The sequence below is a fragment of the Bactrocera oleae genome, chromosome 3, assembly GCF_042242935.1.
Source record: "Bactrocera oleae isolate idBacOlea1 chromosome 3, idBacOlea1, whole genome shotgun sequence".
NCBI lineage: Eukaryota > Metazoa > Arthropoda > Insecta > Diptera > Tephritidae > Bactrocera > Bactrocera oleae.
Window position 1 is genome coordinate 89377922 of NC_091537.1, and position 24064 is coordinate 89401985.

At 33.2% G+C, this 24064-nt stretch overlaps 6 protein-coding genes across 6 annotated transcripts in view; 2 read left to right on the forward strand and 4 right to left on the reverse strand.

Annotated features, from left to right (window-relative positions):
- The window catches only part of Sur (Sulfonylurea receptor), a 43907-nt gene extending 32586 nt beyond the window's left edge, over positions 1 to 11321 (reverse strand). Inside the window, exons 1-2 of the mRNA XM_036359908.2 lie at positions 10878 to 11321; positions 9982 to 10195 (exon numbers count right to left, since the gene is read on the reverse strand). Of these exons, the coding sequence (XP_036215801.2) occupies positions 9982 to 10139 (158 nt within the window). The 5' untranslated portion in view covers positions 10140 to 10195; positions 10878 to 11321. The remainder of the gene's footprint in view (positions 1 to 9981; positions 10196 to 10877) is intronic.
- A 459-nt stretch (positions 11322 to 11780) lies between these two features.
- Ripalpha (RPA-interacting protein alpha) lies at positions 11781 to 13143 on the reverse strand. Its single transcript, XM_014231333.3, has 4 exons — positions 12874 to 13143; positions 12743 to 12817; positions 12380 to 12651; positions 11781 to 12313 (listed from the first exon to the last, which is right to left on the reverse strand). The coding sequence occupies exons 1-4, from the start codon at positions 12994 to 12996 to the stop codon at positions 12121 to 12123; spliced, it is 663 nt and encodes a 220-aa protein (XP_014086808.2). The 5' UTR covers positions 12997 to 13143; the 3' UTR covers positions 11781 to 12120.
- A 235-nt stretch (positions 13144 to 13378) lies between these two features.
- RpL7 (ribosomal protein L7) lies at positions 13379 to 14597 on the forward strand. Its single transcript, XM_014230952.3, has 3 exons — positions 13379 to 13535; positions 13636 to 13952; positions 14023 to 14597. Exons 2-3 carry the CDS (start codon positions 13636 to 13638, stop codon positions 14480 to 14482), a joined length of 777 nt encoding a protein of 258 aa, XP_014086427.1. The 5' UTR covers positions 13379 to 13535; the 3' UTR covers positions 14483 to 14597.
- Positions 14598 to 15320: 723 nt separating this feature from the next.
- LOC106615467 (uncharacterized) lies at positions 15321 to 18704 on the reverse strand. Its single transcript, XM_014231695.3, has 3 exons — positions 18125 to 18704; positions 16872 to 17115; positions 15321 to 15940 (listed from the first exon to the last, which is right to left on the reverse strand). The coding sequence occupies exons 1-3, from the start codon at positions 18139 to 18141 to the stop codon at positions 15803 to 15805; spliced, it is 399 nt and encodes a 132-aa protein (XP_014087170.1). The 5' UTR covers positions 18142 to 18704; the 3' UTR covers positions 15321 to 15802.
- Positions 18705 to 19479: 775 nt separating this feature from the next.
- Dus4 (Dihydrouridine synthase 4) lies at positions 19480 to 20921 on the reverse strand. The gene has a single exon (XM_070107181.1). It carries the CDS (start codon positions 20844 to 20846, stop codon positions 19602 to 19604), a length of 1245 nt encoding a protein of 414 aa, XP_069963282.1. The 5' UTR covers positions 20847 to 20921; the 3' UTR covers positions 19480 to 19601.
- Positions 20922 to 21159: 238 nt separating this feature from the next.
- On the forward strand, positions 21160 to 23975 carry Snx17 (sorting nexin 17). Its single transcript, XM_014231673.3, has one exon. It carries the CDS (start codon positions 21409 to 21411, stop codon positions 23017 to 23019), a length of 1611 nt encoding a protein of 536 aa, XP_014087148.2. The 5' UTR covers positions 21160 to 21408; the 3' UTR covers positions 23020 to 23975.
- Positions 23976 to 24064: the final 89 nt, after the last annotated feature.

The window sequence follows — 24064 nt, forward strand, 5'->3', positions numbered from 1 at the left end:
ACGAGTTTTCATAGAATCAACGTCATGGCCTTCTTGAATAAGATGCTTCTACATTTTGTATAGACAAAAATACAAGTTTTATAAAACCTAAAATAAACAAATTAGATTTCTTTTTCAATACTCTCAGAAAAAATTGTCAAAGATAGGCATTTTCTAAGGCTCAAGACTGACCTAATTTAACAAGTTGTGAACTATTTTTCTTGTCACTAGTTTTAAACAAAAGTCATACCGCCTGCAAATCAACATTTGTAAATAAATTTCCTACAGGGCATTTGTGAGATTTGTAGCATATACCCAAATTCACAAGAAATATTCGAGTATTTCCTTTATTGCTACGTACTTGTGCAGTAAAATTCTTTAGCGGTTTTTTTACCGTGTTGAAAAGAACTGCAATTGCCCAATTATTGATTTTAATTTTATGATTATTTGGGCTAATAAAGGAAATGAAAGACACACTTGCAGCAATATGCACTTAAATGAGTATATATTTAAGCTTAAAGTAATAATTTTTCAATTACAATTTAAACAAAAAAAATTACTTCATTTTTCCCTTACAGTCAAGTAATGGCTTCCAATTAATGCTGTATTCTCAAGTGGCAAATGGAAATGCGTTTATTCAAATATTGAATGAGGGAAATAGACCAATATATATACCTACAAAAATGTACTTATGGGAATGATTAGAGTACTTATTTAAACAATCAATTGTACTGTAATCAAAAGCAATTGGTATTCTTAGAAATCCCTTCTTCTTGAAAAATGTCTGCGCTCGAAATAAAAAAAATACGGTTTTTGCTACGAAATATATTTTTTTATTCAATATAATCTCTCTTAACTGCAATACACTTATTCCAAATATCCCCCAATAATTTTATGCCACCTCTACAATGACTCTCCGAAAGCTCTGCAAAATACCCGTCTACGGCTGTAATAGCTTCTTCATTCAACGAAAATGCTTTCCACCAAGGAATTGTTTCAGGTTTCTGAAGAGATGGTAGTCGCTGGGAGCCAAATCTGGTAAATACGGCGGATGCTCAAGCAATTCGTACTTTAATTTTTTCACACGAATCTTTTCATCCAATTCATCCAAAAGATTGCAATAATATTGTTGATTGTTTTACCCTTCTGCAGATAATCAATTAATAAAACTCTTTGCCATAACCTTCTTTGCTGATCGTTGTGACTTCATCTGCTTTGGAGCTGAGCAACCAGCTTTAGTTTACTGTAAGCGTTCTCGTTTCAATTTAGAATCAATGGTAGATCCAAGTCTCATCCATAGTTATAAAACGACGCAAGAAATCGGTTTTACTCTGCCTAAAACGCTCCAAATTATGCTGAAAAATTTGTTTTCGATACAGTTTTTGTTGAATTGTTAACGTGTGTGGCACTAACTTTCCAAACAGCTTTGTAATTCCCCATATAAAATATTACTCAATGATTTCTGGTGTAGTTGCGGTTTTTGTTCGTCCTTCGCGTGGTTCGTCTTCAAGCCTAGTACGACCTTGTTTAAATTCTTCAGCCCAAAATTCAACGGTGAAGGTGAGGACTCCTACTTCGAACAAGTGTTCATAAATTTCCTTTGCGTGTAAACCTTTCAAAACAAAGAATGTAATTACTGCGTTTCCATATTTAAAAAAAAAATACTGACACGTCAACTTCAAATGGCTTGAAAACAAAGAATTAATTGACAGAATGACTTGTAACTTTGCATATGTTCTCACGACAATTGTACCAAATTGAGAAAATTGCATATAAAGTATACTCGTAATTAATGTATGTATGTATAGAAAATTTTCTTCGAAAATTTGAAGTTGGTCCGGCAAATACCACCGAAAGTATTTGCCGGACCAATGATAGCGTAATTGTAAGATTTAAGTTAATCTAATCGGCTCCCAAAATTTTAAACGCATTCTCTTCTCATAACAAGTTTAAGTTTTTACCACTCTGAAGAATAAATTTTATCAAAATTACATATTTTTTTTGGGAAGCCGCCATTTTAAAAAAACAATTTTTTTTTAACTAATCCTTCAATCATTCCCGGTATTCATCTACTGTTATAATAAATTTTGTAATTTTTGGATTTGAAATAACTTTAAGCAGAACAGGCAGGCACCTATTTGCAGAGTTCCTCCTGGAAATCGGCTACGGGATCAAGTGCATTAAGTTCTATAAATATACATTTTTTTTATTTATTTAAAGTAAATGTATCTTCAAAAAACATCACAAAACACACATACATACATACCCACATCGAAATATATATTCAAATATGTAAATTCATTTATTTTGAAATACTTTTTCATAAATTTAAAATACATACAAACATGCGGTGAGTATATTTATACCCCCCGCTGCCCAAATTATATTCCAATCGCCGCTGGGAGGGTAATTTCCGAAAGTATTTCAATGTTACGTCATTCTTAATTCACAATTAATGATCAATAAAGCAATGTTTGCTTACAATGAGCACAGCATACACAATCTGGAAGAACTCTAAGTGAAAATGAGCTAGTTTAAGTGGCCAATTTTAGAAATGTGTATATGTTTATGTATGTGTATGTTTGTATACTTGTGCACATGTTGTTTCGAAAATATGTATGTATATTTAAAAACACATATTCTCTTGAAGAAACATACACATGTACATATGACCCATATATGGGCGTTTTTGAGGTTAAATAAGAGCAAACAGTCGAGCGGTCTACCGATTCCAGCCTTACTTTGCAGAAAATGTTAAACCCCAAACATTTTTATATTTGAAAAATTTTGACTTTTTTAATATTTGTGTAACGAACAAAATCATATGGAAAGTGAAAAGATAAACACCTGAAATAATATAATTCCGACAAACGGGCAGCTCTTTGAAATAAGAGAGCGTGTGTGATCGATATCTGAAAAACTAAAGGAATGGTTCGCGTATATACAAGCAGACGTACAGGCATCGACTATGCTCGTAATGCTGATAATTTATACATGCTTACATAAGTTTGTATGTATATACATATATGTATATCGTAGGGTGTTCAACGTTTCCTTCTGGGTGTTACAAACTTCGTGGCAAACTTAATATACCCTGTTCAGGGTATAAAAAGGAGATTGTATTTATGAAGGTGTTCTGATTAATACTTCGCGATGACGCAGCTTTCGCAATAAAAATTTGCTATCGTATAGTACGGTCTCATAAACGGCCGAATCGGACTCGTAGTTTTGGTTTGACAACGTGTCTAAATGGATTTCAGAAGCATGGAAAAAACAATATCGGTCGATAATTCGACTCTAATTAGATTATGGAACGCAAATCGATTCTCTTTCGATGACGACCAACAAACAATTTGTTTAATACGTTAAAATGTGGTCGCAGCACAGTTTTTAATGAGCCACTGATAGTTACCCCGAAAATGGCTACCATAATGGAGGAAGATAACGTGACAAAAGTCCACATTCTTATATTTGACAAACGGGCATGAGAAAGTTGTCGAAGGTAGGGGTTTGTTTGCTCACCCCGAATAACAAGCGCATCCATGAGACTACTTTGGAGCAATATTTGATATTGTTTAAGCGCTTTCCGAAAGAGTTTCTGTGTCATTGCATACCGGAGTATGGAGAAGATGGAAGCGCATAGCATCTACTAAGCCAACGTTTAACGTTGGACCCACCTAATGTACGCGCTTCGGTCGCGAGTGGCTGACAAAGTGTATAAAACTATATACGGACAGTCAAATCGAACTCTGGTGGCTCTAGGTGGGTGATTTTTAGTGATAGTGGAAATCATGCAATCCTCTAGGCCATTCACTCGTTTAAACCACCTAGCAGACTTCACCGTTAGCCGCATAACGACAAACCTGATATTGACCAGATCAACATGGATACAATTTTACACACCAGAGACCAAAAAACAATCGGAACAGTGGAGCGAAGACGGTCCTATAGGGCTTAAGTTTTTTAGAATTTTACCGTTTTCTAGAAGAAAGGTGTTATCAACATCGACTACCTGAACAAGGACAAAATGGTTGCAGGGCTCTACTATGCAATATTATTGGGTTCCATTGGACCAAGAAAAATTTACACTTCCACCATGAGAATCGGAAATTTATAATATTAACTTTAAGGGTTTGGACGAACTTCTCTTATACATCATGAAAACTTTCAAACCGGATAAAAGAATTTTGGAAAATCTTGCGTACCAGAAATGCGTTCAACTCCACTAAAACGCTACACATAAATATTGTTTGATGAGCTGAACAATTATTTCCTTGAAAATAATAACTTGGAAATCATATCCCTATCGCATCTCATCGCAGCAATTGAAATTGCACAAGCAATTAAGCCAATATGAACTTTAGTGCACTGCACTTCAATTGATCGAGTTAAGTCGACGAGGATATCCGAGGAATAAGAGAGGAACAGAAGGAACCAAATTAACGATGCCAATGCATTAGTCAACATTGTGCAACAATTGTTATGTGAATTATGTTGCAAGTGGCATGCATTTATTTTGGTATTTGCTTGTATGCATGCGTTTCCATTAGCTACATGGCACACATACATACATATACACAAAAATACATAAATAAACTATGCACCGTTCATTTGGGTTTGTGCCAGTGTATGTGCCAGTCATGCCTAACGAATGATGTCACAACAAATGGAAATCCCGCGCATACAGATTATTTTTACGAACGCATAAACTTGTCAAACATACATACAAACATATACATATGTAACGCAAGTATGTATGTTATGTACATATGCGGGAGGCATAACAGCAGCAACAGCGAAAATAAACAAAGAACAATAGCGTAGCGAACAACAAAAATTTATGAAAATAATGCGAGCAACAAATTTAAAGGCGAACGGCATTGCCCCCAACAAATCATCATTATTATCAACAACATCGGCAACGAAATCATCAGCACATTGTTATCAGTTATATGAGCGCGTAAATCGACATCTGCAGCCTCATCAACAGTGACGAGCAACGTGAGTGAATGTACTCACACACGACTAGACGTTGTTTCAGTTATAACTGCATTAAATTGAGCGGATAGTCTATAAGTATGTACATTGTGAGAACAAGCTTTATGAGTGGGTTGAGCACGTGACTAACTTTCTATTTTTTAGATGTTTGAAACATTATTATTTATGAAAAATATCTGACAAGTTTTCTCAATGTGGATTTTGGAAACGTAAAAATCTTTGCTAATTCTTCGTCTATAGACTCGACTGTCGTATAGTAGTCACAATTTCAGACTAACCTGAAATAATTATATTTTTAATAATTTTCATACAAATCTGGTTCGGATGCTGGAGCTTCTTAAAACTCTGAGAACCCTCTATTCTAAACATCGTCAATAGCATATCGTTTATTCAGATTAACTAATATTGATCATTTTTCGAAATTAAGTATACAATCTACCAAGCTTTGCTAATATATAAAAGCTTTTCATAAAGTTCCAACAGTCGTAAAAAGGCAATTTAAAACTTTCACGACCGTTATCTTAACTGATTCAATAAAGATATAAATATAATATTGGACAAAGCTTCGGAAAAAGTCACCCTAAAGAGTTAAAAAGTATCAAATTTGATTCGGACAGGTCAATATAAACTGCGCGCACAAACCGAATAAAAATTTTCTAGAAATTTAACAACGAGTTTGCTTGAAGTTTTGTGTTTCCAATGGGTTTTGAAGAGTTTACTTTATCACGAACTCTAGTATTTGATTGACACAAAGCATTCAGTGTTGGTCGTAAGGTCATCGAAAACTTGCCTCATGCGAGTCGTCCATCCACCTATGTTAATGACGATAACATCAAAAAAGTTAAAGAGACAGTGCTTGAAAATCGTCGTTTTGGCAATAAAGAAATAGCAGAGGATCCTAATATGTTTTTTGGATCGACTAAACACATTTTTGTTAATGTTTTAGGTAGATTAGATTAGATTAGATAGTGATTGAGGTATGCACCGCGACCTATGGTCTATTGTGCCCTCCCCTAAGTCACAGCGACTCATCTAGCCCTAGCGTATTGATGAATTCCAATATACTGCTAGGCGCCAATGAGGCGATGCGATCCCTGTTTGGAAACATGGATCCCAGGGCCTTGACTCTACATCTGCAGACAGCTGTGCAGTCCATTAGTAGGTGTTCTGGGGTTTCCGACTCCATGTCGCAGAACCGGCAGTTTGCAGAGGAGACCAAGCCCATGTTAAATAAATGCTTGTTAAGCCTGCAATGTCCGGTGTAGAACGCGACCAGAAGTCGAAATTTGTTCCTTGTTTTAGGTATGAAACTTGTCAATCTAGACTGGCACCAAAAGACCTGAATCTGATGCCAAAACGACATCGATTAGAGATTGCAAAAGTTAAAGTTAGATGATTGAAAATGTAGCTTAGAACCCCACATTAATCAAACGCAGCATTACTGATGACGACAGTTGGGTTTATGAAAATAATTTCGAAACGGTCCAACATTCTAGCGAATGCCGCTCTAAAAATAAGCCATCGTTTTCTTTGATTATCGTGGTATGGCTCACCACGAATTCGTTCCACGGTGTCTAAAATTTAAGGTCTGGCGTTTTGAGACATCTACGTAAAAAAATTCATCGTCAACGACCAGATTTGTGGACAAAAAATGCATAGTTTTGCATGATTGTGGTTGACTTTTGGCCAAGGACAAAAAGAAAATCAGCACTCCCTCACCGTATTCACCAGATTTGGTTCCCGCTGGCTTTTTTCAGTTTGAAATTGAAACAGAGATAAAAAATACTATTATCATCAGCAAATTGCGTCCACAAGTCAGAAGGAGGTAGTAAAATAAGTCATATTAATGGTGTGCTCATAGGAGATAACTTGCTACTGGGTAGCTCATACATATAGTATCTACGTACATCTGTGCTTCTTTGTTTACTAAACGCTGATTAATATCACAGAACGCTTTTATTGATAAAGCAATGTGATGGTAGCTGCTTGTCTGAGTCTATTGTACCCGCAGCTGTCGTAGCATTTGGCACTTGACAGCTGGGTTGACTCGCTGCCGCTGGACCCGACGTAATACATACATATAAGCCTAATGTAAGTGTATGTGAAAAATTATGGGAAATACCATGAATTAAACGCATATTTTTTTAATATTTTTGCTGTTTTATCTCATCTTTGTTCTAAAAATTTTCGATATTTACTCACGTTTCTCGGAAATTTCGACACTGCATAGTAAAAATGTGTCATGAAAAATTTGCACGGCTTACTTACTTACACATACATACATAAATACATACATATGTATATGTGTATATGGGCATATCTAAAAAAAAGCGCAGACATTTGATATAGCTAAGACCACACATTTTTGGAACGGTAGTCCCAATCTTAAGCTAATTAAGACAGTTCGCAGAAAATCTGACAAAGAAGTCAAAAATATGACACATGTAAACGATAGCCTGTAAAGCTTTTCGACTGTTCGCCGGTCACACCAAGGATTTCAACAAAATTCAACCTCACATCATATAGGTCATATATATCATATCTTTAGAACCAAAAGCGGAACTGAGAGCTGAAGTTTGATTAATCTGACAACTCCCATGATCTGGATGATCCATTTCGAGGTTTCCTACTTCAAAAAACAAAAAAAACACAGAAAATTCAAACTTAATGGGGATGGTTTCTTATCATTCAAAAGAGAATTCTTTGGCATTTATTTTTTGAAGATTATCTATTTCAGATGGCCCATTCGTTGAGTTGTTCTAGCATTTCGACTGGTAACTAGCGAATGACAGTGGGATTGTCCGCATAGACTTTAGACTTTACGTGTCCGCACAGAAAAAAGTTTATTGGTGTGGTATCACCGCGAATCTCATTCTTTACAGAACGTGAGTTTTCGTAAGCCCTACCGATTCAGAAATTTACTGCTTAAGTTTACCGATTATGAAACGTCGTAGACCTTATAAAATCTAGCCATGTCCTAGCTGTCTGTATATACGCTGTTTTTCCCTCAGTTTTTGAGATATCGATCTGAAGTTTTGCACACGTACTTTTCTCCCCAAGGAGCTACTTATTTGTTGGAATTGCCGATAAGTGATCATTATAGCATATCGCTGCCATGTAAACTGACCGATCGAAATCAAGTTCTTGTATAGAAAACTTTTTTATTTAACAAAATATCGTCACGAAATTCGACTTATATTATTGTCCAAGACAAAGCTACAATCTCCGTAAATATTGTTAAGATCGGACCACTACAGCATATAGCTTCCATCAGTGGCCTAGCTACCTTGGGTGGCATCTGGTGCGGAAGTTGGTGGTGTCACCCCAAGGAAAGTAAAAAGCAATAAATGTTATATGATAAAGGACATTGATCATTTATTATTTGTAATATTGAAGAAATAATAAAACACAAAAATAACTAAGACAAAAAAGGAATTGTTATACAATTAAAATTTTCTTCTTTCTAGCTTTGGCAGCTGCAAACTCAGCAATAACTTCATCGAAATTTATATTTTGTATTGCTTCGTGTTTGTTGGCAATCATAAGATTTGGAAGAGATTCTGTAAAATGCCATTTTATTCTAAACTTTATAAAATCTAGAGACACCCAATCAGTAACCGTATACATAGAGCTGAGCTAGTGCTAGCGGAGGAATCCCCGAAAAATAAATTTTTGTGCTAGCGATTTTTATTTTTGAGAGACCGGGTGGATGTCACCCCAAAAAAGTTGAACCCGGTACGGCCTGCCCCCCCCCCCCCCCTTTGCTACGCCACTGGCTTCCTTGCAAACTGACTTTAAAATCAAGATAAAGATTTTTTTATACCCTTGTATGCTATGTGAAATCTACCTGTGCAGAATAATATAGCTTCGGTAGCAGCCGAAGTTAACAATTTTTCTTGTTTTTTTTTTTTGTAATTTCATACAACACATTTTCACAATTCTCCAAGCATTTTTACTTTTCGTTATTGCTTAAATTTCAAGAATTTTATTTAATTTTACCTTTTCACGTTTGTTTCGCTTTGCTTTTGTTTATAAGAATATTAATCACGTTTGCTAAATTTAAGCTCATTGTTTATATTTATTAATTTCTTATTCCATTTTTATTTTAGCAGACAACACACATATGTATTTACTTGTGGATGTGTATAAATGTGTGATGTACTTCGCACGTTCCACGAATGTGGAAAACTCGCTCATTGTTTTTCTCCGCAAGTTGTTGAAAATTCGTTTGCGCTCTTTTAGCTTTATTTCTATTATATTCTTTTATTTATTGCTAGAAAAACGCGTGAGCTTTCGATTTTTGCGAAATTTCTGTAAAATTGTAAGAGAAAACACTTAAAGCGTGAAATCCGCATCAAAGTAAATATATATTATATGTAGGTACATACATGTATGTAAACGAATGTAGTAAATAGTTTGTAAATTAATGACTGCACATTTTTCATTAAAAACATATTTTTTTTGAAATATGTTTGTATATACAATGAAACACATTTATTACATGCAAGCGAACATATTTAGATAGTTATGCAGCTATTATTGTTGTTTTGTTTCATTAATTAATATTTTTTTTTTTTGCATTTACATATGTATGTATTTGTATAATTATGTATGATATTGCGTATGTTTTTCGACGAGTGCCGTGATTACTTTGGAATCATTTGCAATCAAATTAGCATTTAGTTCAAGAGTACCGAAAATGTTATTGTTGTTGTTCTGACATACATATTTTGTTTACATTTATCATGATTCCTTGGAAAATCTAATTTTAAAAATAAGTTCAATAACGCCAAAGTTACAAAACACGTAGACTTACAGTTTCGCCTAGACACAGATTTCGAACAAATTAACCCAGCGTATTCGCTCAAACTAACTATATAAAATATTAGACTTAATATTGTAAGTAAATATGTATGCAAAAATTTGAAAACACTAATTTCTCATTAAATAAAAAATATTAGCATTTAAAAAACAATTAAAGAAAAACCTTTTTCACATTCTTACCGGTATTTCCACTTCCTTAAAACGTATATGCCAATCACCAACAACAACACGCTAACTACGACGCTTAATTGCCATTTGAATGTGCTAATACTGCATATATCCGTGTTAAGGCTTTGAGGGACTTGTCTTAAATCATCGCAGTATAATATGAGAGCCATTTGTATTTTATTTTTTTATTTATTTATTATTTACTTTTATGTATACAAAAAATGCACTATAATAATACTTTTTTTTAATAAAATAAAATAATACTTTTTTTTTAAGTTTAAAAAAATTGATTGGAATTTTTAAATATATCTAATATTTCTTAAAAAACGTAACGTTACGTAATAGTAATTTAATTATAGCACACTATTATTTTTTTAAATTTTCATAACTTAAAACTGAAGGCTGTAAAATGCACAAAAATATTTATAAAAAATTCATGAGTATAATAATTTTTTATATAATTTCATTAAATTTCATTTTCATGACTTGAAAAAAAACTTAAAACATTAAAAAAAAATTATTTAATAAAAAGTTTTAATTAATTTAAATTTTTTTCAATTATTATGGTTCAAAAATATTATGTATACATATAAATATATGCTGTCATTCCATTAAATTAAACAATTTGCAAAAATTCCACAAAAAACATTTTATTTTATAAACACCACACACGCACACACTTTAAATAAAAATATGAATTTTGTGGATTTCCAGACGCGCACTGCCGCCAATTGCCATTACTCGTGTGTAGCAAGTTATTTACTACTATACAACTACACTGTATATTTGAGTATATAGAAATTTTGGAAACCGCTACACGTTTGTTTATATTTTCTTAATAAAATACTTTTATTTTTGCATTTTTCTTGTCCAAAAAAGAATTGAAAATGTACACTAGTTTTAAATACCTCTTTTAACAAATTTATTCAACCGAATTTCGCGTGTGTTGCCGCCGATCGACACGGCATTTCTGAAACGAGGCGGCCCAAACATTTCGGAGCTGCCACAGTCGCTACTGAGTTGAAGAAACATGTGAGTGACTGAAGATGATCGCGCATGTAGACACACATGCATACAAACATTTAAATTGTTTCTCCAAGAGACGCAAGAAGACACTGAAATATATGTAGAATTATTGTATATATATGTACGTGCATATGACTGCTTAAGCTCATTAATCTGTTTATTTGCCTCATGAGAAACTTATAGCAGCAGCCCGTCGATCATCTGCGCTCAACAAACGTTGATAATTATTGAATTCAGGATAACTTTTCATGCGATCATGCGAAGTGATTTTCTGGTGATAAGTAATTCATACAAATATATGCAATTATTTGCGTTTATATGTAAATATAACAACCTCTATAGGTAAGTGCATGCACCTATGAATATATGCATACAGCGAGAATATTGCTAATAGGAGACATGAATCTTTAAAAGCTGTACATAGTACACAATTGTGTAGTACATACATTTTTCTTAAACAGTTTATCTTCTTATCACCCCTGTTGTTGCCTTTAGAATGGTTAAAACATAAAGAATTCAAGCAGATAACGTTACACATTATTTACATAAGAGATGCTACCGAGTATTATTCTTTCTCGACTTGTTGTTTACTTTTCTTTTTTTCAACGCATGTTTAAGTTCATTGTTTTCATCGTTCAACCTTAATACTTTGTCACCATATTCACTCTTGACCATTTTTGTAACGATAAAAAAGGAAAAGCAATTTATTTGAGTTAATAGGTAAATAAATGTAACGAAGCTTTAAAATATATTTCATATCGTTCTTTATAAAAAAATGAAGTTAGTTTTGTAATTGCCTCGTTTTTAAATAATTTATTCAAAATGTATGAGTTTATATTAGATTTATCCTTGGAGAAAAGGTAAACAACACATACGACATATAGTTTATAATACAACAATATATAAATGAGTTTTACATTGTTATAGCTTTCCTTTTAAACATATTTATAGAAGTAATCATAAAAATTATGTGCTGATAACTCTTAAATTCACATAAACTTATAAATTTTGTATTCAGTTCACTTATTAATTTCTAATTATAGCGAGCATTATCTTTCAATTACATACTACTACTGCATTATTATAATTAAAGAATAGACAGAATAATGCTTAATGATTAAATACTTAAAAGCTATAAAAGTAATCACATTTATCACAAATAGCACAAAGACTGTTGACACATGCATCAGTTGCTACACCATATGCACTTTGCGGCTCCAAAAAGAAGGTGAGATTGGCATCACAATTTTGCTCATGCACATCTATTTGCGAATGTAGTATTTCCCGTAGGGTCAAAGGCTTAACAGCATTATTAAAGCTAAATAATATATTCATTTGTATATCAAAAAACTTCTATAAAATGTCCCCTCAAAACAAATCCTACCTCACTCCACAAGTGCACTTGAAAATATTACTTCCATCTTTCTCCTTAGTGGATACAAAAGAAAGATTGCATTGTTGGCATATGGGACAAATAACAGAATTGTTATTTGCATCTTCATCGGCGGCATTTATTAGAGATAGTTCTTCTGCTTCCAATTCCTGTACAAACCATTCATTTATCTCATCGCGTAGTTCTTTGAAAATTTCTTCCTGCAAACGCAAGTCGCTTTCCAGGTTAGCAACTTCTTCTCGCAACAACTCATCAAGGTCAAACTAATGAAAAATAATGCATAATACTTTATTGTCATGAAAACTAGTCATACTATCAATCCAAATATACAAGTACAATATTAAGAAAACATACCTCTTCTGTTATATTAGCCAAACGGCGCTTAGTGAAGTTGGCCTGCCTAGCTTCACGCACCCGCATGCGAAATTTCTACATTGAACATATTTAATTATTAAAACAAACGAAAATTCATTATATTTACTAACATCACGCAATTGATCACGAATTTTTGGCGAACCATAGCGATATACTTTGGCGGCATTTTTCGAATGAAGCTTCTGTTCCACACTTGTATGATAAACAGGACTTGAAGGAATTTCCAAAGACATCTTTTAAACCCTATACTTTGTGCACACCTCAACTTTAATATAATATTTAATTTATCACCGAAATAAAAAATTAGATTCAGTAAAAAGAATTCGCAGTTATATCAAGTAAATTTATCAAGTTGCCTAACAGCTGGCTTTTCGAATAAGAACGAGTTCAGAGTAGGATATGGCTTTAAAACTGATCTGCAAAAAATATAAATATTATATATATATTTTAAATAATTATAATAATTAGTTAAATAAATGTCATATTTAGAAAGTGAACATACAAGCATAAAATTATTAATTAAATTTACGCATGAGATACACATTAAAAAAGTATCAAAAATAAATACAGAGTTATGTAAAACAATATTTTTTTAATTTTATTAGCTTATACACAAACCATTTCCAAATCGTTTATTGACATATATCTGTTTCGTCAGTGTAGCCAACATAATAATGTCAATTGAATCACAGCCAACATGACTATACTTCCTTTAGCGTTTTCTTTTCCTTTTCTTCCTTTCCTCTTTCAACGTGCAAAGTGACAAGTTAAGGTTAGCGAAAGATTCTGTGAATTTTGTGATTTTACACTCCTAATGCATGCAAAACTGAATTAAATTCTTCTTAAAATGATCGTGTATCCTTGCATTATAGATGACTGCCACCGCAGCCGCCAAGAAGCCCGAAGCAAAGGGCAAATCTGCCAAGAAGTTACCCGCTGTCCCCGAGTCGAAGCTGAAGTTCAGCAAGAAACAAGTCAGCAAACGTGCTATCTTGATCAAGCGTAAATTGAAACGTACTGCCGTCATTGCGCTACGCAAACGTGAGAACTTGGTTCGTGCCGAGAAATACCAAGCCGAATATCTGCGTACTGACCGTCGTGAGATTAAGTTGCGCCGTTTGGCCAAGAAACGCGGACAATTCTACGTGCCTGCTGAGTCCAAATTGGCTTTTGTTATCCGTATTCGCGGGTGAGTTCTGGTATAATATTTTTCAATAAAAAAAAAAATAATTCAATGTGTTTCTCTTAAATTTCACTAGTATCAACAAAGTTGCCCCTAAAGTGCGTAAAGTTTTGCAGTTGTTCCGTCTGCGCCAAATTAACAATGGTGTTTTCATTAAATTGAACAAAGCCACCATTAATATGTTGCGCATTGCTGAACCCTACATTACATGGGGATACCCAAATCTGAAATCAGTCCGCGAATTGGTCTACAAACGAGGTTTCGTTAAGCACAGCCGTCAACGTGTTCCCATCACCGACAACTTCGTGATTGAACGTAAATTGCGTAAAGCACATGACATTCAGTGCGTTGAGGATTTGGTACATGAAATCTTCACCGTTGGACCCCACTTCAAGAAAGCCTCGAACTTCTTATGGCCATTCAAACTGAATACTCCAACCGGTGGATGGCGCAAGAAGGCGAATCACTACGTTGAAGGTGGTGATTTCGGTAACCGCGAAGACAAAATCAACAAATTGTTGCGCAAAATGGTTTAAGAAATTTTAAATTATTGCCTAACCCGTTGACTTCACGAAATTTTATTGGTGTAAATGGGGGAGTATTTTTATTCCGAAAAAAATATATATAATAATAAAAATAGAAAAAAATAAATGTTTTTTTATATAAATAAAAGTGCGTATAGCTGATTGGTGTGGAAAGTCAATGTAAAGGCAATACAATTTTTTTAGATATACAGTTATTTGCAAAATTTTATAATCCATAGGCTTTTCTGCTGGTGGCCTTTGGTGAATACTCGCAAATAATTTTGGAATGTCTGTTGTCCGTTGTTTATGATAAAACAAAAACCATTCGATAGGGAAGATGTGTTTTGACAATAATTTTATTTAACTATTTTTAAGAGTTCAAGCAAAGAAACATTTACTTTTGTGGACAAAAAGCACAAAAACTAAAGAAATATCGCATTAATTATACCCTTAACAGGGTATACAAAATTTGCTACGGAGTTTATAGCACCCAAAAGGAATGGTCGGGCACTGTAAAAAAGGAATATATAAACAAACAACATGTCGATTTAGTTGTTGTTGTAGCGGCAGAACTCTGCAGAGTTGACAGTTCTTGGCCGGAAAAATCCAGGTCCGTTCCGGTTACGTAGACCCGACTGTTATGCGAACGGTACATGTACATTTAGTCATATTCGTTTATCTATATATACGCGAACTAGTTCTTGAGTTATCGATCTGAAATTTTGCAAACGTCCTCTTCACTACAAGAAACTGCTCATTTTGTCCTTGTATAGAAAACGCTTTTATTTGACAAGATATCTTCCCAAATTGTTCATATTTTTTCTATATGATAAAAAGAAAATCCAACAAGTTTATTTAAATATTTTTTATTGCCTTTAATTGAAATATTTCGTCTGCATTCCCTTCCACGTATTATTGAATTTAATAATATTATTGCGAAATCTTTTAATTGATAGAATGAACGATTCATACGACGCTTTTTAATTTTAAATAACTTAATTTTGTTTTTCATTTCGTTACTTTTTTGTAATTAATTAATTGTAATTAAATATACTTTCTTAACTATCATGTAACGAGAATTTCAGCTTGAAGAAATACAACTACTTTATATCGCAATTTACTTTTAAATAAGTATGTGCTTAAATATCCGGGATTTTTGAAGAGTTTCAGATTTTTTCTCAATGATGGAAATACATAGTTCTATGTAGCTTGTGTGTTACTTGTAGTACTACAATAAAAATTTTTCAAATGCACGACAATCAACACAGAACATATAAAACAAGTAAAATATGTTTTACGACTGTTGTTGTTGCTGCATGAATTTCTATTATCTTATTGTTGTCCATGTGATACACGAATATTTTGAAAATGCCGTTGGTCCCAGTACTCCTCCAAATTAAAAGGTTTGAAATTTTTTAATTGGTGATCCGACTCATTACAATAATTTACGGGCGTGTTCTGTTCATTTACCTGTAAGAAAAAAAAACTTACTTAATTTTTCTGTATTACTAATTTAAAAAAGATGTGTGTGTTGAAATTGATGCGTTGATATGGTAGTGAGTCAATTCCGACTATTATTATTTCTCCCTCAATAAATTTCATGTAATTTTAACACATGTGGCAATTATATAAAATATTCTATAACTTACAACTAATTGACTTTAGTCAAAAATATTTTGTTTATTTGTTTAATGTAATATACAAGAATTTTCGCGCACTTTTAAATCTTCAAATAAATTATTTTCAAAAATTTCAAAGGTCACCGACATGTCAACGTAATCGCGTCAAATTGAGAACAATATGTAAATTAAAAAGTCATTACAGCAAAACAAGCGAAATTCAACCATAAAGAACGGAATTCGAATAAATAGAAAATAAAACAAACTCATAACGTCCATTGGAATTGAATTTAATGTTCAAATAGAAATCAATCTTATTAAAGCGTAGAAATGCCTCGAAGACGCAAACAAAGATTCGACAGTCGTCCATCAACACCCCCTTGGACATTTGCTCCAACATCGCCACCAGTATCGAATGCGACATCATCTAACACGTCTCTGGCTGGCACAATGAATAATGCACATTCTAATTACGTATTTCCCGGTGTCGAATCTACTGACGGCGAATACAATGGAAACTTTGCCGACTTTAATGATACGTCTGAAATAATTCAGCCGAATAATCGCAACGAGTTCTATAACGATGTTAATCTTTCGGACTACCATGATTTCTCATATCATGAATTCGATTCGATTGTACCGCCATCCCATTTACTATTAAATTCATATGAAGTAAGTATTAAAAATGCTTAAATATTTTCCAGCCCGCCCCTCGCATTGTTTTATTGTATGTATGTTCTAAACCATTCATCCCTAAAGAAGCTACGTTTATAAAAAATTACCTTTGTCCATGCTTCCCTGATATATCGAATCAGTTCGTCATGTTGTGTGAGCGGTTCGCGGGACATTGATGATTGTGGTGAATATGCGCTATGATTGGTCGTTGAATATTGTGACGAATTATTGCGATGATTATCTAAATGTTGTTGATGTTGATTATTATTCGATGATGAAAGTGATGATGACAACGAATTTGATTGATGTTGTTGCTGGCCTGCGCGCCGGATTGGTGTGTAGCGATTAGAGCTGTAAATATATTGAAACATAGATTATGGATATATTTTGCCTGCATACATGTATACTTGTATTTAGTATAAGCATTTACATATGTACATATCTTGGCATACTTTTAATCGGAAATACTCTTAGCCTCATAAATAAACTTTTCCTTTATTGTTGTTGCACATAACGCATACATTAAAATATTGTAAACAGAAAGAATATGTACTATACAAGTAATTCCTGCGGAAGAATGCTTTAAATTCATAGTATATGAGATTATATATACTATATATATAAAGGCTCGATGAGTCGAGTCGATTTAGCCATATCAGTCTGTCAGTTTAAACGCGAACTAACCCTTTAGTTTTTGAGATATCGATCTAATCATATTCTTGTATGGCAACGTTTTTCTTATTCTAGTATACATATTAATTTACGGGCGTTTGTTTAGTATTATAAATAATATTCAATTATCATACATTATTTATGATGCCAAGTGAGTTGTACATACGTATATACTTGTAAACTTTTGAAAATCAAAGGAAGGATTCTTAACATTTGATTTGTATTGGTTCAAAATGTGCTCTGCGCATGATCAACGTCGGCTGCGTTTCTATTAACTTATATTCTTCTAGTTAACATATTTAACATTTAAACACCTCGCAAAACAACATAATACCAAGTGAATTATCATCTTGTTTTTACTGTAGGTTTTTAAACGCGTTATATTAACCACCTATCCCTTTTCAAATCCTACATGAATATTTAAACTTAAATCATATGAACATTATTTTATTTTTATTATTTTATGGTTTTATTTTAGATGAATTCACATATTAGTACATTTGTCAACGACAAACTCATTGTAGCAGGTATGGTGCTTAAGAGTAATCTAAGAGTCTCAACGGAGTTGGTGTTTAAAGGCCTTGGCACCATTTTGCATATTCTGCTTTCACTGTAGTTTTCTTGCCAAATAGTTTTACGGCATACAACATAAAATACTTGCATTTTAGTGAAAATATTATTAACTTACCCGTTATTGCGATCCATTGTAGGTATTTTGCTTTATTTGTAGCGTTCAATATTTATTATTTATTTATACGTCTTGTGCGCCAATACAACTGCACATACAACTTTCTTCGTGCTCTTCTTTAAACTATACTTTACATGCGAATTATATATTTATATGCGAATTACTTGTAATGGCTTCTTATATTTTTTGCTGCATTAAACTTATTCTGAATTTTAATTAAAACACTTTAAATATCAGACAATATTAGTCGACGTTGAAATTAGGTGCTGTTTTTGCACTCCCAAATTGCTTTCACACTCGTTCGTCCGTCGCTTTGTTTATTGTAAATTTATTTTTTCTCTTGTGCCCAATTTTTTATCTACATTCCTTTTTGTTAGTATTTATCAACACACTTGATTACTTCTGGCTAACAAAAGCAATGCAATCAGTCTAAAAGAGATACAAATACAACTTCAAGAAGTTTGTTCATCGACAATTCTTTGCTGCAGATTAAGGATTTATAATGCTATAATGCAGCCTTTAACTAAAAATTTTATAGAGAATTTACTTTTTTTAGTTCGTTTCGGAATTCTTCCATAAATAGTTTTCCTATTTTCGTTTCGAAAAGTATGCAATCAATAACTACAGGGTTGCATCCAAATAGTATTATCTGTACCTACTATTACTGCGTTATAGTTCTATATATTCCTATTTTTCGATTCAAAATTCCTGCGAAAACATTTTTTAAACTGTAATTTTGTAAAAAAGAAGTGGAAAAATTAATTATTACATCACTAAAATAATAAACAATCACAAAACGAGTATTTTTATTCGAAGGTCGAATACTGCATTTTCAATACAAAAATGAAAAATCGTTAACTTCGGCTGCAACGAAGCTATAATACCCTTCACAAATACAAGTTTCTATACAAGAGCTTGATTTTGATCGGTTAGTTTTTATAGCAGCTATATGCTACAGTGGTTCGATCAAAACAATATCTTCAGCGATTATTAAGTTGCCTTGAATAATAATTTATACCAAAATGGCATGAAGACAACTCGTCAAATATAAAAGTTGCCCATACAAGAATTTGCTTGGTTCGGTAGGTTTGTATGGAACCTATATGTTTTAGTGATCCGATGTCGGCGGTTTCGATAATTAGTTTCTTGGAGAGAAAAGGATGTGCACAAAATTTGAGATCAGTTCATATATGTATATACAAAAAGACGGACAAGTTCAAATCAACTCAACTCGTCATGTTGATCATCTATATATACCGTACATATATTTTATAGGGACTCAGACGTTTCTTTCTGGGTATTAAAAACTTCGTGGCAAACTTAACATACCATGTTCAGAAAAAAAATTGTTAAAATTATCTGCATATAAAAAATAGTGTATATTTTTATTAAATTAAAATTTGTTTTATGAATTGCTTTTTCATTTAATAATAAACACAGTCAATTTCCGTCTGAATATTTATCCATTAAATGGTAATCAGTCTAAATCCGTGAAAAAGCTTCCTTCTAAAGCAACATCCTCATGTTGGTTATCAAATCGTGTTTCCGTCTCCGATAACTCCTCCTTAAATTCATTAAAATATTTTCCATTTGAGTTTTCATTCCATGTCTGCCCCTCCAATGATTCTTCGACATTATTTTTATGAGGTTTAGAACTATGTGTCACTGGCGGATAAACACACTCGGTATAGTCAAAGGGATTGCTATGTGTTGTTTCTTGCGGCTTTAAACCGTAACGCTCTTCAAAAAAGTCGAACACTTGTTGCTTATTTGTAAAGTTGTTGAATTCCAAACGCAATTTACGTTTCATGTGGCTACTCCACATAAATGTTAGATGGTGGTGAAAACATTGGAAATGTATGTTATCACCAGCCCGAGTTGCGATATCTAACCAATTTTGCACACATTCAACTGGTGTTTCTTTTTCCTCAATGTTATTATCAAATAGTGCTGGATTTGAAAGTAATCCGCGCGCTGCCATAACACCATCAGCTTTCGTTTGTCCTTGCAATTCTTGTGCATCTTGCCAGCTACGTATATTCCCATTGACGACAAGAGGAACATGTACTGATTTTTTTACTTCAGCCATAGCAGCTATGTTAAGCGGATCTGATGTTTTTTGCCACATTGTTCGACCATGAATTGTCAAAAATGTAGCCCCACATTTTTCTAGCTGTCGCGCCAATTCAACTGTAGATCTAACAGATTCCTCTGGAACTCCATTGAGTAAACGTAGTTTTACCGATATACTAAAACTTTGCGGTAAAAGACGTCTAGTAGTTTGTATGATATCACGAACCAACTCTGGGTGTCGTAGAAGCCCGCAACCATATCCTTTAGATATAGCCCATGACTGTGGGCAGCCACAATTCAAATCAACTCCATCAACATATGGATATATTAGTTGGGAAGCTACAGAAAACTCATAGGCATCGCGTGCAGCAAATTGTGATATAACGGGAATATCATCTAAACATGTTGTGAATTCATTAACGCGAGCCTTTTGGCTATGTATGAAAGAATCTGCAATAACCATTGGGGTAAAGGCAAGTTTTACCCCGTACTGACGAATTAACCGCCTAAACTCCAACTTGCTGTATCGTACCATTGGAGCACTGACACGCACAAATCCATGAGAAGTTGACTTTTCGTCTTCAAAAATGCTTAATATATTTGCATGTTGCCTTTGTTGAGGTAATAACTCGATATTTAATGTGTTCATGATAATTGGAGCTATGTTCTAATTCAATTTGCGTTTGTTTACATTTTAACTATTTTTGGTTATGGTTTATTTCTTGTTCTCAATATCAGGGTAGTATTTTTTAATAAAAAATTATAGCAGTGCTGCTAATCAGAAAATGTTATACCACAACAAGTTAATATATATTGAACTTTTTCACATTTTCTTATTGTTTTCTATTTGATTGCTATATAAATTAGTTATGGATCGGTTTAAGAATATAACATTTTATATAATATGGACCTTTTACAAAATTTTACGTATTTTCAATATTTATTGCAACAAAGCTTATTTGACAACTCTGGTTAGTCGCAACGAAAGAACGAAATAAAAAGTCAGGAAAACAACAAAAGCCCAAATATTAATTAATTGAAAAGAAGAGTGAATGACTGTGACTAATATTAAACTTTAATAAAATATAAATTTCATACATAGCGCTTAATAATATTTATGTAAATACAAAGAGTGATAAGAAATATTACTGTGGCCGTGTATCTATTGAGCATAGAATAAAACTTGAAGTAACAGAAACTTGGGCTAAGACATGCACTTCTCCATTCCGGATACGCAAGAATTATATTCGGAGCTAACTGGTACCACCTACACAGGCTACAATATATATATTAATGGCAGCTACCATTGTTGTTTGCGATATAAACAATTGCATGCACTGCACGAACAGCTTCGTCGTAGGTGTGCAGATCTCAATATCCAGTTGCCAACGACATTCCCTCCAAAGCGCCTGCTACCATTAACTAATGGGCAACTAGAATCGAGAAGAGCTTCTTTAGAACATTACTTGCAATTATGTGGTCAAGATGCGGTTATTTCAAAAATTGATCATTTTCAAAGTTATCTGCTGAATGCACAACAGGAAACTTCTTTAGCTGATGGTATTTTAGGGCTGGATTACAGTGGTAGCGATCTTAAGCGTGTGTCAGCTGTTTTGGAGGTGTGGCTATCAAATGACCTCACACTGCAGGTCAATTGTCACATTGGTGATAATGCCAGCACAGTATTGCGTAAAGTATGTGAATGCGTACAACTGCCCACACAATTTATGCAACATTTTTGTCTATATTTGGTGCGACGGCAAAACAGTGATATTACACAAAACAAATTGGTGCTTTTAAGACGTTTAATGGATTTCGAATCACCGTATTTATCACGTTTATGGGCGCAAGAGAAAACTTTGTCGTGTCAAGTTATGATTCGCAAAAGCTATTGGAATCCCATGTATGATTTGGGGCTGTTGCAAGACCAGGTTGCTCTAAAACTGCTTTTAGCACAAATTGTATCTGACATAGATAATGAATGGATAATTACGCCTCCCGAAATTTTACAAAAGCTAACTAGTTTGCAAGAGCACGGGATGCAAGCCGAATACATAGAGATGGCGAGACAATTACCACTTTACGGGTGTTTGCAATTCAGTGCGTCACTTATCGACTATCCGGAACCAAAAACCACAGCACTTATTTCCATTGGAAATAAAGAGTTAAGTATGCGTACTGCAAAAGCTGGAAAAATTTATGAGACTAAATTTCGTGTAACACGAATGCGTTGCTGGCGGGTAACAGCTATGCATAACACATGCAACTTAGATTCATCAATTTCAAACAGTACCGATGAAAATGCAAGTAATTACGGAAAATCGCCCACAAATTTACAGCTTGCCTTTGAATACTTGATGTCTAAACAGACTTTACGATGGATTACCATAACCAGTTCACAAGCTATGCTCATGTCAGTTTGTCTACAATCAATGGTTGACGAATTGCTGAATTGTAAAGATACTGTTGATGGTTTGAATACACGAGTTAGAGAGATTTCGCAATCCCAATTGCTATCGTACGTTTCACGAAACGGGAGAGTATCACATATACCATCGACATTAACGTCGTCCGCCTCTACACCATCTTTGTCCACAGAATTAATGTCATCATCGACTGCAACAACAGCGACTACAACGTCAAGCTCATCTTCTTCATCATCGCCAACTGCACCTGTTAAATTTTTCACTCAACGCACTCGCACGAAATTCAACCCAAAAATATCCAGTTCGAGTTCGTATTCTGCAGTTTTCTTTCGTAACGGTGCTGAAGAATCTGTCCACAATGAGGCATTCGAAGGTATTGGCGATGATGATCTTTAAACAGAAGGCATTTCTAAGTAAATTGATATTTGTGTGTAATTTTGAAATGCATTTTGAATTTAATTTAACTACCGAGTTGGTAAATGTAGTTTTGCAATTTAAGGATATCGATCGCCAACACATTGAGTATACTTCATAAAAAATGTTGAAACTGTTTATTTTTTATTCTTGTCAAAAATATTGCCAAATTATTTACGATTAGTCTGTTATAGAAAATTTAGATACTGATAAAAGTTGATTTTTTATTTTTGTTTTATGCATAAATACATTAACTATATAAAAGTTTCACTCAGGACTTATGTCTTGGTGTGCCAAATGGATATCGAAAGAAAGTGCATTTAAAATTGCATTTCATGATATATGTTTGTATGTATGTGTGTAAATGAATTTATATACGAATCCTGTTTTTGTATACAGATGTTTTTTAAAAACTATTTTTAGGAAGGAAATATTTTATACATACTTATGTAAGCAAGAAGTGACGAACTATTGTCATACTTCTGCAGTAAAAAACATAATGATTACAAAAAAATTTATTGATTTAACTGTTAAAATTTTTATCTCAAAATACTGGTATATCGAAAAAGTTCTTTACGCTTCGTGGTAACGGTTCTAAGCGCATAATATTAGTAACACATAATTTAACATTAGACTCACTCTTATAAAAATGTAACTCTTTTGTATAAACTTATTATAATTTTAATAAAAAATTAAATCGAAATAAATAATATATAAAAAATTTAACTCACAAATTGTATTGAAAGTTTGAATTAACAGAATACATTTCATATTCTAAAGAGTTAGCAGCACACTACATCCAATTAAAGTTATAGATGTATAGAATCAATTGGGAAAAGATACATCTAATTATAGTATATTTATTAAACAAGTGTCTTCTTTTATATTTTTGTTTCTTATTTAAAAATAAAATTAGCATTTCGAAGTCAATAATGGAAGATCGAAGTCTTTTATTAATTATAAGTTTCCCAAACAAAGGAGTTTTTATGATAATGATCTTCACTTCACCTCATTGTTGTCTTTATGC